Source organism: Durio zibethinus, chromosome 3, assembly GCF_047325235.1.
Source record: "Durio zibethinus cultivar Kanyao isolate XHJ-2024 chromosome 3, ASM4732523v1, whole genome shotgun sequence".
In the NCBI taxonomy this organism is placed as follows: domain Eukaryota; kingdom Viridiplantae; phylum Streptophyta; class Magnoliopsida; order Malvales; family Malvaceae; genus Durio; species Durio zibethinus.
Genome location: NC_143164.1, coordinates 36,772,517 through 36,792,529, shown reverse-complemented (window position 1 = coordinate 36,792,529; position 20,013 = coordinate 36,772,517). Strand labels below are relative to the sequence as shown.

At 30.6% G+C, this 20,013-nt stretch overlaps 2 protein-coding genes and 1 pseudogene across 3 annotated transcripts; 1 reads left to right on the top strand and 2 right to left on the bottom strand.

Annotated features, from left to right (window-relative positions):
- Positions 1-790: 790 nt before the first annotated feature.
- On the bottom strand, positions 791-2,382 carry LOC111283883 (uncharacterized). The gene has a single exon (XM_022872526.2). It carries the CDS (start codon positions 1,724-1,726, stop codon positions 791-793), a length of 936 nt encoding a protein of 311 aa, XP_022728261.1. The 5' UTR covers positions 1,727-2,382.
- Positions 2,383-4,657: 2,275 nt separating this feature from the next.
- Positions 4,658-6,931, top strand: LOC111283784 (putative glycosyltransferase At3g07620). Its single transcript, XM_089758767.1, has 4 exons — positions 4,658-5,199; positions 5,321-5,541; positions 5,751-6,099; positions 6,195-6,931. The coding sequence occupies exons 1-4, from the start codon at positions 4,840-4,842 to the stop codon at positions 6,870-6,872; spliced, it is 1,608 nt and encodes a 535-aa protein (XP_089614893.1). The 5' UTR covers positions 4,658-4,839; the 3' UTR covers positions 6,873-6,931.
- A 4,857-nt stretch (positions 6,932-11,788) lies between these two features.
- LOC111283785 (1-aminocyclopropane-1-carboxylate oxidase-like) lies at positions 11,789-13,094 on the bottom strand (annotated as a pseudogene). The gene is made up of 4 exons (XR_016341078.1): positions 12,975-13,094; positions 12,655-12,881; positions 12,161-12,485; positions 11,789-12,064 (listed from the first exon to the last, which is right to left on the bottom strand). The product of XR_016341078.1 is annotated as a 1-aminocyclopropane-1-carboxylate oxidase-like (transcript).
- Positions 13,095-20,013: the final 6,919 nt, after the last annotated feature.

Genomic DNA, 20,013 nt, shown 5'->3' with positions numbered 1-20,013 from the left:
CTAATAGATCGTGTAAAATATTATAGTTGTGTTATATTTCATGTTTTATATAAAAATTACGTATTATAATTTGATTTTATATAAAAATATAAAATATAATTTTTTGATTTTATTAAATCTATTTATAATTATTTTAAAATTTTAAATCGTATTATTTTTGTATATTTTATTTGTATTATATCATCGTGTCGTGTTTTAGGTCTAGTTTTATAGTTGGCTTGTTTTTATTAGTAAACTTCAGGACCTTTAGAACTGAACTCACAAGTTTTTCTGTAGTTCGGCCATTCAACATTTGATTACCATTGCTTGATTACCATTGCTTCCTGGCCTAATCCTAACTATAACCAGTGTATCCCATAATACAACAAAGTAGAATCTCCTGAATATCAGAAAATAATAGCTGAAAGAAGGATTCTATTAAGGGTTTAATACATTGTACTTCCTCGCTTCTCCCATGTATTATGTTGCTCGAACTCGAGAATGAACATTAGACACATACATCTATTGTATTATGTTATTCGGACTGGACAGTGAACATTAGTTAGGTACGAGTATGTATCAAATAAGAGATGTGTACGAACAAGGAGATTTATGCAGGTTGCAAAGGCTTATACGAACAAGCAAGACTATCTGCTTCATTGACTTTCATTTTTAAAGAAATTAATTATAAGTGTACAATTTACATTACTTTAAGAATATACATGCATGAAAATTGCCTGCAAAAGGGCTTTTTTTTTTTTTGTGCGTGCGTGTGTGTGTGTGGAAATTGCAAAATGCACGACATTGAATCTCACTCAATCTTCCATGCATAAAGAAACAGGCTGAATTCGGATGTCCTGGTGGGGCTTTTTGTAGAATAATACCTGCTGCCGGTGCTGGTATCACTGTCTCCTCCGTGGCTACTGCCTTCTTTATCACTGTCTGCTTCAGCCGCAATTGGCTTGAATATAAACAAGCCATGGCCTGTTCCAGGGCTACTAAACAACCAGTCATGCACGTCCCACAGCACTTGCACTGGCTGCCTATCTACTAAAACAGTCTGGTTACCCCTGAATTTCCACTGCAAATTCCTAACGTGAACCAACACAACCCCATCCATGCTAATCCACATTTCAGGGTCTTTTAACCCAGTTACTGAACTCTCAACAAGAATGTCATGTTCTTTTCTTCTTTCATCGAATCTAGCTCGGGTTGCAAAACTCTTCTTGGCAAACACGTTCTCCTTCTTGTAAAACAGTAGAGGTTCAACCAAGGTTGGTCTCGATTTCGTCCTCTTGTATGCTTTTTTCTTGTAATCTCCCAACAACAACACCACCTCTTCATCGGCAACAAGGGCGACATAATAACCTGCTACTGGTTCTGGGCCACTGGTAAATTTAGCCGAACGAAGATCCCAGTAGACATCCACTTGGTTTCCTTCAACCTCAAAGGATTTGTATCCTTTTCTGCTCCAGAAATGCCAAGGCTTAAGATCAATCTTGCAACTGTAATGAGAATCTCCTTCAATACTATTGACCATAATGCTGAGAGAATGATTCATAAGATTCTTGCACCACATAACCGTAACGTTACGCCAGTAGCCTACTATATTGGTTTGGTACACCAACGTGACCGTGGTTTGAGAATTTTTATTATTTGTGTGATGATGAGGTTCTTCGGTTATTCTCTCTGCAAAAAATGCTGAACTACTAACTGACTGAGCTCTCATGGGGAAACGAAATGCCATTGTAATGCAATTTTATGGTTACCCTTGCTTTGCATTCAGATAGGATATCCAATCTCTTATTTCTCTCAAGATGTAGCACAGAAAAACCTATAATGATGCAGTCCTACTGCATCTGATCCTCAAAATGGTTTCCAGGACTGATCATATACCCTCGATGGGCAAAAAAAAAAAAAAAATCACATTACCTTGCCTGAGATCTTAGCTGATGATTGATGGGATACAAGAATCTATTGCCAATTTTCTGTCACTGATTTTGCCTAACAGTGACGGATTACTGACGGATTTTTTGAGCATGAAATGAAGGTTTATTTGCCAGAAGCTGTGATTTCAGGGAAAGAGACAGAATGAGGGAACAGGCAGGAAAGTTGGTCTCACCATGGAGGAAAAATCTCCACCTAGAGGTTGTAAGCCAAAAGGTGTCCGAAACAAGGGGGTCAAGATAATGTCCTCAAACCTATTTGCTATATACAGTCAGTCAGTTTGCGTACTCAACAACAGACAGTTTTTAATGGAAATTATACTTTGACCATTGCATCTTAACCCAAAAATGTAGATTTTCTAACCACCATGAAATTGATACTAGCTTATTTACATTTCACTAACACGTTTTACAGACACAAAAATGAAAAAAAAAAAAAAAAAACAAAACAAAGACTTTCAGGGATAAATGAAAAGTATGATGATTGATAGATTACGATCTTGCCACGTCAAAAGAAAAGGTATGATGCTAGGTGGATTTAAAGGACATTGCAGGGGAATTTTTCTTTTTCTCTTGGGCTTTGATTCTTGGGTTTCTCTTTTGGGCTAAGTGTTTTGTCTGGTTTTTAAGCAAGGGTTCTTTGTTCATAGAGTTTTTTAATGATAGGAGCAGTAACTAGGTGGATTTGATTCCTAAACAACATTGAAGTTTAACATTTTTTAAATGATAAAGGGTTTTTTTTTATCTCAATTCAAGTAAATTTTACAACAGATCTAATGAATTTTTAAAAAATTATTTTCTCATAATCTTTCAATTTAATTTGTCCAATGTTTAATTTACTTTCTAAATTAACAAGGCTGTTAAAGGAAAGAATCTCAAATTTTTAATAATTAAAGATTAGATTGCTGATTAAAAGAGTCCACCTTTTTTACGAAGATTTTTTTTTTCAAAAGATAAAATCATGAATATCATAAAATTTTCAAAATAGACAATACATTAGACGATGCCTAAATGCGAGTGAGTTCAAACTAGACTCTGTATTATTATTTTTAATAGTTGTCTCCATTATTTTTGTTAAATTTTTTAAAAATGAAATTGGAACGTGCATTGATGTTTGCTTCATTTATCACGGTAGTATTATTCACAGTTAAAATTAGATTTAATAATTCCTATAATTATTTTATGTAAAATATTAATTTTATATATTTATATCATATTTTATATGAAAATTATATGTTACAATTTGTATGGATACAAAAATATAAAATATATATATTTTTAATTTTATTAAATACATATACAATTATTATTAAAATTTTAAATCATATTATTTTTATATTTTATTTTTATATCGTATTTTTATTATATTTTAAATTAATATATCTAGTTAAAAATTATGCTCAATATGTTGTGCTGGAATCGTCAAACATTGGTTGCGTAGAAGTGAGTTAATCTAGGTTCTCTCAAGTCCCGAAGAGTAATGGGCGTAATTTCTAAATTCTATGCACCAATGTCCGTAATGGCGACGGCCCCTGAACTCAGATCCAAGGCTCCCCCCCTGCCTAGTGGTAGAATTTATTGGTGAGTAAAAGATTTGGGCCATTGGGAATTGATGCTTTGAATCACCGGATCGATCTTCTCATTGACTGAAGTGATCCCTGGTGCTCATATATTTTCTTCTTCCTGCCTCTCTTGGGATCAACTTCATTCCTACAACAACTTGCAATTCAATAGAATGAAATTTGACCCCAAAAATAAATGTAAATAGAAGGAATGATCCATAGAGAACTTGCATGGGTAATACCATCCTTACTATTAATGTATTTATATTATATAAAATATTAAAATTCATATATTTTTATTATGTTTTATATAAAAATTTCGTATTATAATTTGTCAGTACGAAAATATAAAATATATATTTTTAATTTTATTAAATTTAGATATAGTTATTATTAAAATTTCAAGTTATGTCACTTTTGTGTATTATATTTGTATCATATTTTAAATTATTAAATTTATTAATGGATTTTGAATCAAATTTCACATTATGCTTGCATATTCCTTTTGTTGTTGCACTGCACATCTTGATAAGTTGGTTTTGCAAGAAGAAAGTAATAATCACATGATAAGTAATATCAAAATTAAATTCTTAACTCATTTGATTTCATGCAAAACGCTAAAGAGTGAATTAATCTGATCACTTAATAAGGTGTCAGAGTAAAATATCGTGACAAAGTTTAATCACACTAAACAATCCAAATAAAACAGGCAAGGTAACAACTGTAACAAAAAAAATTATGAGATTGAGTGAAAAAAAATATCATGCTAAATATTTTAAAATAATAGATAAAATATTTCAATTTCGTATCGAATAAGAAAAAAAAATTGTTGGACTTATAAACGGTGTCGCTACATACTCCAATAAGTTAATTTTGTAAAAAGAGTGCAATGGGAATGTGACACATAATCTTACAGGTTTGAGGATAAAATTATAGCATTTATAATTTTTTTTTTCTTATTTTTGAGTTACAATCTCCTTTATAAAAATAAAAAAATTGAAAAAAATGCACTTTTGCACTTTCTTTCTAGAAGCTACGGTACTGATACGCAAATTCATATCCTAATAAATTGAGCCAACTTGGAATCAAAAGAGGATGCGTCGATTGAAAGAAACTTCATTACTTATATATATATATATATAAAACTCCATTAGGTGCACGGTGAACGTTATACTAATTAAAAAGGCTGTAGTCGCAGAGCCTCCTTTCGAGAATATCTGAGAGTAGCAGGAAGGAATAACCTGCAAGCAAGAAATGAATCCCACCTCCACTTACTAATTCAGAAATTGTTTTCAGTTTCTGATACAAGTTTGAACACAGAATTTTATTGAAAGATTGTTAAAGTTATCATTATGACACCTCCTATCGACAAGCCTCATTGTCATAGTGCTTTATTTATCTGGTCTTCTTCATGGAATTTGGTTTTATTCCTGGTTATCCCTTTGGTTGTGTTTTCAGTTCTTGTATCTACATTGACCCCTCAGCCCTTTTCTTTGTCTCCATTGTCTGCTCCTTGGACATGGCGATTTGACTCTTTTGCTTCTTATCGTTCTTCACTAATTGAAGGAACTGCAACTAACGATTCCAACAACAATGGTTCCTTCTCCAAAGGATTCTCCACAGATTCTTCTTTCCTGGAAGCTGAAACAGATTATTTTGCCTCCAATAAGTCCTTTTCGGATGCATTTATTGAGAGAGAAACGGTTCAACTTGTAAGAATTTCTTTTTAAACCTTTTATGTTTCCTTTTTTGTTTTGGTTTCATTTCACTTTGACACTAAAATTCCAACTGAAAAAAGTCTTTTTGGTATTGGTTCTGGGTGGACAAAAGCAGAACATGTCAAAGAATAACGAATGTGGAGAAATTGATGTTTCATCCACGACAAGAGTTGTAATAAAGAGAAACAGCAAGTTGGACAGGCTTGAAGCAAATTTGGCAAGGGTTCGATCCTCCATAAAAGAGGCTGCTCGAGTTAGGAATTTGACATCGATCCATCAAGACCCCCATTATGTGCCTCATGGCCCTATATACAGGAATGCAAATGCTTTTCATAGGTAGTATTTCCATTCAATAAAGTTTCTTTATTTATAAACCTGAAACTTAGTTTAATTACTTTAAGCAGTCATCGTTAAGAGATGACATCCAACAAGTCTGGAGTTCAAATCTCAATACTTGCAACTTCTTCCCTTATTCCAAGACTATCAGCCTCTATCTATTAACTAGTTTTTATCACGAATTTATGATAAATCTTTACGAAATTTAGGAGTTACTTAGAGATGGAAAAGCTCTTCAAGATTTATGTGTACCAGGAAGGGGAGCCACCGATGTTCCATAACGGTCCATGCAGGAGCATATATTCCTCGGAGGGAAGGTTCATTCATGAAATGGAAAAGGGAAAATTTTATAGAACTGAAGACCCTGATGAGGCATTGGTTTATTTCCTTCCATTCAGTGTTGTCATGCTGGTTCAATACCTCTATGAACCTGAAACCTTTAACACAGATGCCATTGGACGGGCCGTTGTAGACTACATCGATGTCATTGCCAGAAAACATCCTTACTGGAATCGAAGCCTTGGAACCGACCATTTCATGCTCTCCTGCCATGATTGGGTAAGTAAGTTTGCCCTCCAAGTCCAAGCAAACCTTTTGAATCCAGCCTGGAATACTACATGAATTTGAATAATTGTTTTTGCTTGATTTTTCAGGGGCCGCGGGCATCCTCCTATGTTCCCCACTTGTTCAACAAGTCCATTAGAGTTTTATGTAATGCAAACACATCTGAAGGATTCAATCCCGCAAAAGATGCCTCATTTCCAGAAATCAATCTTTTAACAGGTGAAGTGGAAGGGCTATTAGGTGGTCCTTCCCCCTCTCGTCGATCCATTCTTGCCTTTTTCGCTGGTCGTCTCCATGGCTACATCAGGTACCTCCTCCTGAAAGAATGGAAAGACAAACAGGACCCTGATGTCCAAGTCTACGACCAACTTCCCAAGGGAGTTTCATACATGTCAAAGCTGAAGAACAGCAGGTTTTGCCTATGCCCGAGTGGATACGAAGTGGCAAGCCCAAGAATCGTGGAGGCTATCTATGCAGAATGTGTTCCAGTGCTGATTTCAGACAGCTATGTGCCCCCTTTCAGTGATGTCCTGAATTGGAATTCATTCTCAGTTCAGGTTCCTGTCAAGGACATCCCTAACATCAAAAAGATCCTGATGGGCATTTCTCAGAGGCAGTATCTGAGAATGCAAATGAGAGTGAAACAAGTGCAAAGACATTTTGTGGTGAATGCAACTCCCAAAAGATATGATGTCTTCCACATGATTTCTCACTCTATTTGGCTTAGAAGGTTAAACGTTCACATTCAGGATTTTGATCATTCTTGATTTTAACATGTAAATTTTGATCATTCACTGCTAAATTTCTAAGTGGTAAAGGGTTCAAGTTTCGGATCGATTTAAATAAATTTATTTATATTAAATTTAATAAATTCATAAAAAATTAAATGATAAGTGATTGTAAATTATGCATTCAAAATTACTTCAAAAAATGATCACTTATAAGACTCGAATTTAAAATTTATTCGTAAAAAAAATAAATTTTAACTGATCTAATCAATCACTTATTGATCAGCTATTAAAAAATAGTAAAACTTAAATCATTTATTGTTGTTCAAGACTTTAGAAATTAATCTTAATGTACTAAACAAAATCGAGTCATGTCTTCTGATCCAAATCCAGCACTTTACGTTTTAGTTTAAACATCATGATGTCTTTTTCATATTAATTAAATTTCAGATTTAATTCAATTAATTTATATAATTAAAAATAATATTTTATAAATTTAAGATTCAAATTTTTACAAATGAAATATTTTTTCATAGGTGGATCTACCCAAAAATTAAAAAATAAAAAACTTGAAGAAAAAATTTTTCTTAAAATTTTTCTAAAATTTTCTTCAAAATTTTCTATGAACATTCAAAAGATTGAAAAATTAAAAAATTAAAAAAATTTTCCACACTCATCAAAAAAAATTTTTAAATACTTTTTTCATCAACAATTAATAAATTTATCAATAATTTTTTTATCAATATTATAAGTGAATATCTAAAAAAATCATAAATCAGTTTTTTTTTTAATTTTTATCAAATGCCAACAATTTTTTGATGAAATAATTTTTAAAAAATTATGAAATGATATAAGACTTAGAATTGGAGATCAAGTAATCTCTACTTACGCGCCTATTTTATAATATATATATATATATATATATTTGTGAAACTTGTTTTAATTCGCATATTATTTTATTGATTACTTTAAAGCAGTAGGTTATTGACAATAGGAGCATAATCGATTGAATGAATCGATACAGTATTAAGTTTAAATTTGAGTTTGATTTGAAATTCAAAATTCAAAACTTAATTCGAACTCAATCGAATTTTATTTTTTTAATTCGAATTCGACTCGGAATAAAAATCGAGTTACTCGAGCTAACTCGATTAGGCTCGATTAATATGAAAAAATAAGTTCGATTCTTATATTTGATAAAAACTTGATTATTTGTATTCGAGCTCGAGTTCAAGATATTTATTAATTAAAATAATTAAAATATATTAAAATATAAAATTTCAATTAGACTCGCAAGTTATTCGAATCGAGTGTAAAAATACTCAAACTTGACTCAATCAATAAATTAAATTATTCGAATTTCAGTTTGACTCGATAATAATCGAATCGAATTCAAATTTTATTTGAATCGAATTTACATAATTTATAAATATAAATGTATCATTTATACCCTTAATTGACAACGGCAAAAATTTGACATCAGTTTAACATTGTCATGGCCGAAATTCCTTTTAAACTCCTGGCTGAGTTTAGCTTTCTTTATTTTAACAATGACACTTAAGTTCTTAAATTTTATAAAATTCATGGTTCATATTTGGGAGATTATTTTTTTTATCATTAATGATGATAAGAGAACTTGTATTCCTTTTTCAGTCCATAATTAGAACTTACAAGTAACCATATCTTCCTTTTAAATTTTCAAACTCTAATTTGAAAATTTTTAAATTTCAACCTTGACTGTATATAAAGACGAAAAATGATAAGTGCATGTATTTTTTATTGAAAAAATAAATTGAGTTTGAATAGATTTATATTTATGTGTGGATATATATTAAGAAAAAAAAATTATGTTTTAATATTATTAAGAGAACAGCATTATGTTCAGAAAATAAAATGAGAAATTTGGATCGGATTAGTTTAGCATTACAATTGTGATAAAAAATTGCAATTAAAAGGGTAAGTTGCGATAAATCAGCCTAACCGTCATGGTTCACACCCTTGTGAAGTATTGTTCGCTTTGACTCTCCTGATCTCACGATTTTGTCTTACAAAAGGTGCCTCACAAGGTTGATGTGGTGTAAACCCTTGTACACCCCAGTGATCCTCCTATTATATTCGATGTGGGATTCAGGACTCTTCCTTAAGTCCGTGACATTCTCTCGCACCCAACCTCATAAGCCTTTGTCACGAAGGCTGACTACCCTGTCTACCTCCCTCGAGGTGCTTGACTTGGATCGAACGGTTTAGGACTAGCTCTGATACCACTTGTCACGGGCCGAGATTTAAGCTTTGAACCCGTGCGGCTCCGGGACCTGGGCATCCACTCATCCGATGTCTCAGATCAGCCTAACCGTCACGGTTCACACTCTTGTGAGGTATTATCCGCTCTGATCCCCCTGACCTCACAGTTTTATCATACAAAAGATGCCTCACAAGGTTGATGTAGGGTGAACCCTTTTATACTCCAGTGACCTTTCTATTATGTTCAATGTGAGATTCAAGACTCTAATTAGATCCGTGACACAAGTACTTGCCTTTGTAATTAAAATCAAATCAATTTTAATTAAGATTTTTTCTATAAAGCCAATAGGACCTTGGTTTAGTATAAGAATCACAATGAAGTGGGTTGAAACGGCTTTTTACTCATTTCAATTCTAATTTGACCTTCTAATATTTATATATAGTTTTAGTCTAATATTAAAATATTATTTTTTATACTCAATTTGAATATTTAATATTTATGACAGCAATTGATTTGGTTTAAAATTAATTTAATAATTTAAATATTATATAATATTTATAAAAATATATTTTAATTCTAGATAAATATAATAGTTTTGTTAAGTTAATATATTAAATTAAAGTAATGAATAATAATTTTATTAATATAATACATATATATATAATTAAATAAATCATAAAATATATATTTTATATACACTTAAATTGGGATAGCATCAACTTAAACGTGACTTCAATTCAAACCCAAATTTAAGGAAAAAAACTAGATCTTACTCTAACCAGAATCGATTTCAAAAAAATGACTTTATTAGATTGAGATGAGTCAAAATTTATCGGATACAAATTATTTTGTTATCTTTAATTTAGTGACAATGAAGAGGCTCAAAAATTCTAAAATATTAGGTTAAAATTTTATAGTGTGTGAATATAATAATTTAGTTATATTATAATTTATTAGTTGATTATTCGATAATTATAACTTGATTATAATATAATAATTAATTTTATAAATATAATACTATAATTGTAACTTAAAAAATTTATTTTTATAAAAAAATTAAGATTCTTATCACAAATCTTATCCTATTTAATTTCAACATATACTGTTAATATTAATGATTACAAGAAATAATATACTCCTTTAGTTTCATTGATGTTAAAAAGAAACCTTTGATTTTTATGTATTTAATATTATAAAATTAAAAAAATTATAAGATTAATGTTATGTACTTTTTTATTATCGATAAATTAAAAAAATAAAATTTAAAAAGTATAAAATGTTAAAAAAAAAACTTTATTAATGTAAATGCCCCAAAACAATCATGCCATTTAAACTTTATCTAAAATAAAAAGAAAAGACAAAAAAAATAATGTAAAACTAATTATTAATTTATCGAGGTTTATTTCGAATGAATAAAATTTTTATTATTAATTTTAAAATATTAAATATAATATATTTTATTTTAATTTAAAAAATTAAATAATTTATCTACTTCAATTTTTAAAAACCTAATTGTTTCTATGCAAAAATAAATATTATATTTATATTTATATTTAATGAATAAAAATCCATTTCGTGAATGACTATTCTAACGCAATAAAAAATCATTTAATTCTAATATATGCTTCTTTCCTCATTGATAATAAAGTTTTCGCTGAATTTACTGTTACAAATTAAATGGTATTAATTTAATTAGAGAATTGACATTATTAAATAAAATTATTCTAATAAGATTATATTAATAATTTATTAATTTATATTGCATTTGAAGGTCATTAGGGAAAAAAAGACAGCATTTGATCCTTTTTTAAATGGTATTTATGAGAAGATAATTTTTTTTATGAACTCGTTAAATCTGAAATAAATAAAGTTATTTGAATTAACCTGTAACTAAAAAGTGTTTATTATTGAAAAAAATATAAAAAAATTTCCCACAAAAAAGTAACATCTAATAACCAGTAAATAGAATCTTATCATTTGATTAAAAAAAAAAAACCAATTAAAAGGGTTATCTTATTTCTTCCTTACAATATTCTTTCTATGTCTGTTCTAATTCCAAAACCAGCTTTTTCAGTTCTATATGTCAGTGTAGGCAAAACAATTATAACATATATCAGGATTGAACATAAAATCTGCATTTCCTGTCCTCTATTTTTGTTCCAACTGCTAAATCAATATTTAAATTACTGCTTTTATCAAACAAACTTCTTTTAGTCACCACCAGCTCTGGTTTGGCTAAGGTGGTCAGTTCCTGTATGTTTCTTTTTTTTTTTTTTTAAGGTTTTTTTCATGTGTTTTTAAGGTTGTTTGCTACCCTGGAAGATGAATAAGACAAATCATGCATTTACTTCATTTTGTCAATCCAAATACGTTTTCATCAAACCTGAAGCAACAGGTTGGACTGGAATTGGATAAATCATGCAACCGACCATTCCTTTCTAAGTAATTTTTTAGTTGTTTGTTTCTTCGATGAAGAGATCATGAGATCGACCCACAACAATAAAAAAATCAGAGAAAAACAGTGAGACAAATCCTTTTTAGTTCATAATAATAAAATACTATTGTAGTATAGAAATGGTTGTTCCTGTTTAGACATATGGAAGGCTTTGACTTCTTTTGGGTGTTTTTTTATTTTTTTTTTCAACACACCACTAAAAAGTTTTAAATAGATTAAAATACTTTTCTCCATCAAGTCAAATCTAAGCTCCGGGATTTAAGATGTTGCCATGGCTTTCATGGCTTCAAATCTTGGTTCCTTGGGCTAGAATTTCAGTCCAGCATATAGTTTCATGTAGTCTTCAAACACAAATGTGGGGTACACTTGTTTCTTCCCCTCAGCTTCTTTCTCCAGCAGAGCTGGTGCTGGGTAGATACTAGCATCACTACCAGGGTCGTAGAATGAAGCTATTGACATGCGAGTTCCGTCAGTTTGGGCAATCACTCTGTGCTCCACACTCTTGTATTTGCCATTGGTGATCACCTGCATATTTAAGAATTCAGGATTTTAAGTTCAAGTTTCCCTTGTGATAGATTTACCTTAGCACAGAGCCAAGATTTGGTGAAATCGAGTGCATAACTCGATCTAATCTCCAAGGCCGATTACAATGGAGTGGCGCATGGGAGGAACATCGATCCACTCGCCGTCTTTAAGAAGCTGGAGGCCGCTCACTTTGGCGTCTTGGAAGAGCAAGATGATGCCACCGGCATCTGTATGGGCTCTGAGTCCCTTGAATTTTTCTGGTGTTGGGCATGGTGGGTAGTTGGTAACTTTGGTGCCAAAGGTTGGACCTCTTGCCCCATAGAAGGCCTTTTTCAGGTATCCCTTCTCTAGTCCAAGGTTCTCACACAACAAGTCCAGGAGCTCCTCTGCTAGTTTCTCCAATTTCAGTGCAAATTCTTTCATCACCTTCCTGCATTTTTTTAATTGGACGAAAGTGTTAGGTCAAGAAAGAGAGGACAGCATTAACCAATGCTGACAGCCCTGGGAAAGAAATTTTGTGGGAAAAATTTATTTTTTTCAATTGAATCTAGAACATATGACTTGATTCAGAAAGTTGTAATTTGCTTCCTGATCTATACCTGTATTCATCAGAGAGATCTGGGAAATCAGCCATGTTTGATTCAGGAAGATGGCGCAAGTAGAATGTGCTTTCCCAATCCATATCAGTCACCTCTGCCTGGAGACCTTCCAGGGCCTTGCTTGCTACCAGCTCCTTAAGCCTCTGCTCCATGCATTTCTTGTAATGCTCTTTTGTTAATCTCTCAACATTATCCAGAAAATCATGGGGAATCCCATGGTTCAGCAGCTGATATCAGCACAACAAAAGAAGAAATAACCCATATCAGCAAAATATTTAGGAGAATAGAGTATAGCACTAAAGCTAGATAGCCATTGATACCTCGAAGAAGCCCCAGTTCTCACAAGCATCATTGATTTGCTCCATGATTGCTGCTCTCTCCTCACCATTAAGCTTCTCTAAGTTGATCACTGGGAAATTTGCCATTTCTCTTCTAACTTTTTTCTTCTATCCTAAAAATCTCTTAAAGTCTAAACGTCGTAACGATTTTATATTCGCCTGACGAATTTGAAAACGAATAAAAAATAACGAAATCACCACCAATCTTTTTTTTTAGCTAAATGCAATTGGTCATCTATTAAAATATATCCTTTTAATAAAATCTTAAAATTAATTAAAATTTATTAAAAGGATAATTTTAGGGTCTACGTAATAATCTGAGTTCGGAAGTTGGTTACGTGTAGAGAAGGATTAGCACCCCACAATGCTCGTTTAAAACGGTACCAATTAACTGCGTGTTATCTTTTGATTTTGATAAAAAATAGTCTCATTTTCGGTGTTTAAAAAATAATTTTCTAAATAATTTCTTTGAATTTTCATTTATTAGAAAAAATTTTTAATGTATTTTTTAGTGCTCAAATTTTATTCAAGAAAAATAAATTAGAACCTTTTTATCAAAATAATTCTTAAAATGTTTCAATACGTTGGTAACATTAGAAGAACTTTTTATCACATAGAGATTGCTTAGGCATTGTTTCTTAGAATACCTTAGAACCTCATCATCGGATGCTCAAATTTACTTTTTGTAAAAAAGCTATGTCGTACATGCAATGCAGAATGTTACCATATTGATGCACATATTTTATTCTTTTTTTTTGAAATTTTATTAATTGTTTTATTAATTTTTATTTTTAATTTAAATTTTTGAAGAAAAAAAGAAATTTTTATTATATTAAATTTTTTCTATAAATATTTCAATACATTGGTAATATTTTTAAAAAAATCTTCTTACCTAGGGATTTCGTAAAGCATTACTACTCGGAATACTTTTAGAATCTCATCATTGGATAAAATTTTTTTTCCTTATTTATATTACTATTTTTAAATAATAAATTAATTAATTTTTAATTTTCTTATTTTTGTAAAAAAAATTTTTATTGTATTGAAAATATTTTTTAAATACTCCAATATACTGGTAGTATTTAAATAAAAATATTCTCACCTAGAGATTTCGTAGGTATCACTACTCGAAATACCTTTGAATCTCATCGTAGGATAAAATTTTTTTTTTCTTACATTTTTTTTATTAATTAAATTATTTAAGGTTTATTTTTATTATTATTTTTTTAGTTTTTTTTAAATTATTAGAATTATAAGAATTTTAATAAAATAAAATTTATTCTAACAAATTTAAATATTTTAATATGCATAAACATTATAAAAATAATATATAAAAAAAGAAAAAAATTCAAAAAAATATTTTTTTACCTAAACTAGACTGGTCAACGATTTGGTCAATGCAGGTCCGATCGGTTTGGCAACTCGGATTGGTATAGTTGGTTAGACGGTTCAACGTCGATCTAGTTTGGTCTGGGACTGTTCGATTGAATCAGTCAGAGGCTGAAGGGACATGGGTCACCGGGTCAAGTGCGCGAACCCTGGGTCGAGTCATGGATTGACACGCGGATCATCAGGGTTCAAAACAACATCGTTTTGGACCTTTATTAAAATGACGTCGTTTTAGTTTTAGCAGTTTATATAAAAGGTCCAAAAAATTTTTTTCGATAATTCTCTCCTCTTTCAGAAAAAAAAACCTCACCCCTCTCTTTTTTTAGACCAAAACCCAATGGGGTCGATCGGTGGTCATCACCGTTGTCACCGTCGCCTGTCGCTAGTCACCAGCCACCATTGCCGGTGATCGAAAAATCTCAAAAAAGATCAAAATGTTCCTCTCAACCTTTTAAACCCAGATCTAATCTCCGTTTCACCTGAAAGTGTCCCAAACAGCACAGATCTGGCCTCGAAGTTTAGGCCATAATTTTTTTTTTTGTGTTTGTGCGTTATTTTTTTTTTGTTAGCGTTGTGGTCCTCGTTTTCAGATGCTATCATTTCTGTATTTGAATGTGTTTGGTTTGTTTTGGATTTTTTTTTTACGAAAAGTTTATTTTTTTTTGAATTTGTTAAACTTTTTTTGAAGGGTTTTGGGTTTTTTTTGTCGATCTCCTTCTCTCTTTTTTAATCGATCTTCCTTTTGTATAAGCAATGAGCTTTATTTATAGAGCTTTCTGGGATTCGAATCCCAGATTTTTTTGGGATTCAAATCCCAATTTTTCAATCGGCCTAAACTTTGGGTAGCCGAAATCTACGCTGCCAAGTTAGGTAAGGTGTCAGGCGATTGCCAGCAGCTAGTAGTGAAGATTTTGGACTTTAGGGTGAGTGCATTTAATGCACTCGTATTTTTTATCAAACTGATCAGAACAAGAAAGAAGGAAAAGAAGGAAAAAGAAAGAAAGAAAGAGAAATAATAATAATAATAATAATAATAATAATAAGAAAAGAAAATAATAATAATAATACAAATAATACAAAATAGTGTTTACAGTTGCCCCTATTTGCCTATTTCTGAGAATCAAAAATAAGGCAAAGACAAACAAACAACCATTTTGTTCGTAAAGAAAAAACATTGAGCACAAAACCTTTTTTTTTAATAAATTAAGAAGCTTCTCAAATCAGAGGTTCAATAACTTTAAAAATTCATCTTGAAAAAAACTTATCTAAGCAGAGACTCAATAACTTTAAAAATTCATCTTAAAAAATGCTCTTCTAAGCAGAGGCTCAACAACTTAAAAAAATTCATCTTGAAAAAAACTATCATAGGTAGAGGTTCAAAAAGAAATTAAATCACTAAAAATAACTTCGAATATCACCATCGAAAGATAAGTAATCTCAGATATCATTATCGAGAATATGTTAATGACTTTGGATATCGTCATCGAAGAAAATGCAAATGAATTTTTAAAATTCAGATATCATTATCGAGAAAATGTAAATTAAACCTTAACACTCGGATAGCACCACCGAGAATATGCAATGACTTTGGATATCGCCACTGAAAGAAACTCGAATATCACCATTAAATGATATGCAAATTAACTTTTAACACTCGTATGTCACCACCGAAAATATGTAAATGGCTTCGAATATCACCACCGAAGAAAACTCGAATATCACTATCAAGAAAATGCAATTGAAGCTTTAATACTTGGATATCACTATCGAGAATATGCAAATGACTTTGAATATCACCATCGAAAAAAACTTGAATATCATCATCGAGAAAATACAATTGAAGCTTTAACACTAGGATATCGCCATCGAGAAAATACAAATCAAACTTTAACACTCATATATCATCACTGAGAATATGTAAATGACTTCAGATATCACCATTGAAGAAAACTCGAATATCACCATTGAAAAAATGTAATTAAAGCTTTAATACTCGGATATCATCACTCAAATATCATCACTGAGGATATGCGAATGACTTCGGATATCGTCATCAAGAGAAACTCAAATATCACCATAAAAAAAATGTAATTTAAGCCTTAATACTCAGATATCACTACCGCAGATATGCAAATGATTTCGGATATCATCATCGAAGGAAACTCGAATATCATCGTTGAAAAAATGCATATCAAACCTTATCACTCAGATATTACCACTAAGAATATACAAATGACTTCTGATATCACCACCGAAAGAAACTCGAATATCACCATCGAAAAAAAATGTAATTTAAGCCTTAATACTCGGATATCACCACCAAAGATATGCAAATGACTTCGAATTTCGCCATCGAAGGAAACTCGAATATCATCATCGAGAAAATATAAATCAAACATTATCACTCGGATATTACCACCGAGAATAGACAAATAACTTCGAATATCACCATCGAAAGAAACTTAAATATCACCATCGAAAACAGGTAATTGAAGCTTTAACACTCGGATATCACCACCGAAAAAATGAAATTCATACTTTAATACTCAGATATCACCATCGAGAACTTTGAAAGTAATTTATCATAATATTTTTCTTGATTGATGCTGATTTCACTAGGTCAACAACTTTTTTGCCAGCTAGATTGGGTTTAAACCTTTCATATTGTGCTATCTCATTGAAATTTTTTAAAAATTTTAATCTTTTCAATATGTTTTTGCCCTTTCCCTCCCTTTTTTTTTCTTCTTTAATGTCTCCAAAATTGGTGAACACCATTATGATGCAAATGAAATGCAAATTTCTTTTCTTAAATGATACTCATGAGATGCAAATGTTAATAACTTCAAATATCACCATCGAAAGAAACTTAAATATCACCATCGAGAACAGGCAATTAAAGCTTTAACACTCAAATATCATCATCGAAAAAATGAAATTTATACTTTAATACTCGGATATCACCACTGAAAACTTTGAAAGTAATTTATCATAATATTTTTCTTGATTGATGTTGATTTCACTAGGTCAACAACTTTTTTGCTAGCTAGATTGGGCTTAAAGCTCTCATCTTGTGCTATCTCATTGAAATTTTTAAAACTTTTTAATCTTTTCAATATGTTTTTGCCCTTTCCCCCCCCTTTTTTTTTCTTCTTTAATGTCTCAAAAATTGGTGAACACCATTATGATGCAAATGAAATGCAAATTTTTTTTCTTAAATGATACTCATGAGATGCAAATATCTTTTCTTAAAAAGATGCACATGAAATGTAAAATATCTATTTCAAAAATACTAATGCATACTTTCTTATCAATGTTGGACAAGCTAATGAAGTAAATACAAAGTCAAAAGATTCAAACGCTCAAATTTTTCTTTTCAAAAATAGCCAAGTAAAGATATGCAGCTGCCAAAAATCTTTTTTTCTTAAATATTCAAAAGTTCTTTTCAAACTTGAATCATTTATCTCATTTCAATTCCAAATCCTTTTATTTGTTGCTTATTTTTCATCAATTTCTGTTTTTTTCTTTACAATTTGGATTTTCTAACTTTTATTTTCATTTTTTCATCTTCAAATCAAACATGCATATGATCAACTTGAACTTGGTGAAAGTGAATTGACGAAAATAAGTCATCGAACTATGGTGAAACTCAATTGATTAAACATACTTTTATATTAAAAGTGTTCTCCATATTGCCATTTCTTTTCCTCAAAGTTTTTTTCCTTAAAAAAATTTTATTTTAATGAAAAAATTCTCACAAAAAACTGCCTTAATCAACTTTTATAAAATAACGTGACTTTTAAGTCTCTGAAAAATGGTGATCATTATTATGTACATGTCTGAACAGAATGGGAATTTCATCTTTTCAAATGGCTTAGATCATTAATTGTCAAATTAAGGTCTGCAACTTGATATGAAAAATTGAATATTTATCTAGGCTCAATAGCAAACTCTTTCGAAAAGGGTCTTTGTGGTTAAATCAGATTTGACACCCTTTTAGTATCATAATGTGGCATTTTAATAGATGTAAAGACCAGCTGTGGCAAATTCAAGATCATATTGGGGAAGGCTAAGATTTTCTATCTCAATCATTGATTGCAATGAGTTTTATTGTTGCAATCTCATTCTTGCTCTAGATTGCCCAATTTGGGGTTTTCACCTTAGAACTTTATTCTTTCATTTTTTTCTTTTTTTTTTTTGACGATTGCATCGTGCACTCAAGTACTCTTGTGAAAGAAAAAATCTTGCAAGGAAAATAGACAAAAGTGAAGTTGGTCACAAGGATTCTGCAATGAACAAATTATTAAGTGTCCATGTTTGATCAAAATGAACTTTTCAAGGTATGTAACATAGGTCAAGGTTTGAGAATCTGAAAAAATGGATAAATAGGCCCAAAACATGTGTTTGAAGGTGATCGGACTAAGGATCATTTCATACCATGTGAAGAACTTTCTTTTGGATATTCATTCTTTTTATTTTTTCAGTCGTAACATCTAATTATCTCTTTTTTTCTTTCTCTTTCTTCTCTTTTTTTTGCTTTCACTTTTACTTTTTCTTGCATATTTCAACATTTGTATAAATATGTTTTAACACTCAATTTGTCTAATATTTGTTTCTACAATTTAAGGCATTCTTCTTTTATTGTCAAAGCATGACTTTATCAAATAGATCTTTCTTTATGTCAGGTGATCTTTGATCAGGGTTCATTTAAAAATAATTCACTAAGCTCAAAGGGGTAGCAAATGGATAATTTCTTATTTGTGAAATGATGAAAAAAAGATGATCATTTATCATCTCAAGCTTGATTACTTATGCTGAAGAGTGATTCCTTGAAAAATCAAAATTTTGTTTTCATCACCTCTTCTTTTATTTTTTTTTTTTGGATCATTTGAATATCTAAAATGCACGATGTAACCATCAACATTTTTTATTTTTCATTTTTTCTTCACAACTTATATGACAAGTATCTTGGTAAGTTAACAGGGTTTATACGATAATGAAAATCATGTTGAAAAGGTCTATTTAGGTCTCGAATGAGCACATCATCACCAAATTGAATAGTGGCATGAAATAGGCAATTTTGGGATGATTGAAAATCATTTTCTTTTATCAACATGCCCCTACATAAAAATGTGCATTTGTGTATTTATGGTTTATCTAAATGACTTTTTGTTTGAAGCATAGTCTTGACACCTATCAATTCACCAACATCTAGATAAAATAAAAGGCATCATATTTGTCTGATTTTTAAAAAACTCAGAAGGTTTTTCCAAATTGATCATTTCAGTATTTGTTATCTTGACAAGAGGTATCACAAATTTTAAACTTGTATCCTTTGGAGCATTAAGGTTCTTTAAGTGATTTTAGGACATGAAAAAGACATGAGAATATTTTATTTAGGTAGATTCATAATAACGACCACCAATTTTTTGAAACTTTTATTGTGAAGAGAAAATTTTTTTTTATTTTTTTTATTTTTTTAAAACTTAAGATAAAAAAAGAAAAAAAACTCTCTCAATTAGCATTCAGATTCAACTTTCATATAAGTTCTGAAGTTCATACACATATCTAATACAGAAGTGAAAAAAAAAATAAAAGCGACACATTTTTTGAATAATCCACCTCTTTGCAACAC

Coding starts and splice junctions, on each gene's coding strand:
- LOC111283883 (XM_022872526.2), bottom strand. CDS start 1,726: ATGGCATTTCGTTTCCCCATGAGAGCTCAGTCAGTTAGTAGTTCAGCA.
- LOC111283784 (XM_089758767.1), top strand. CDS start 4,840: ATGACACCTCCTATCGACAAGCCTCATTGTCATAGTGCTTTATTTATC. Junction 5,200..5,320: donor AGAGAGAAACGGTTCAACTT/GTAAGAATTTCT, acceptor GGACAAAAGCAG/AACATGTCAAAGAATAACGA. Junction 5,542..5,750: donor AATGCAAATGCTTTTCATAG/GTAGTATTTCCA, acceptor TACGAAATTTAG/GAGTTACTTAGAGATGGAAA.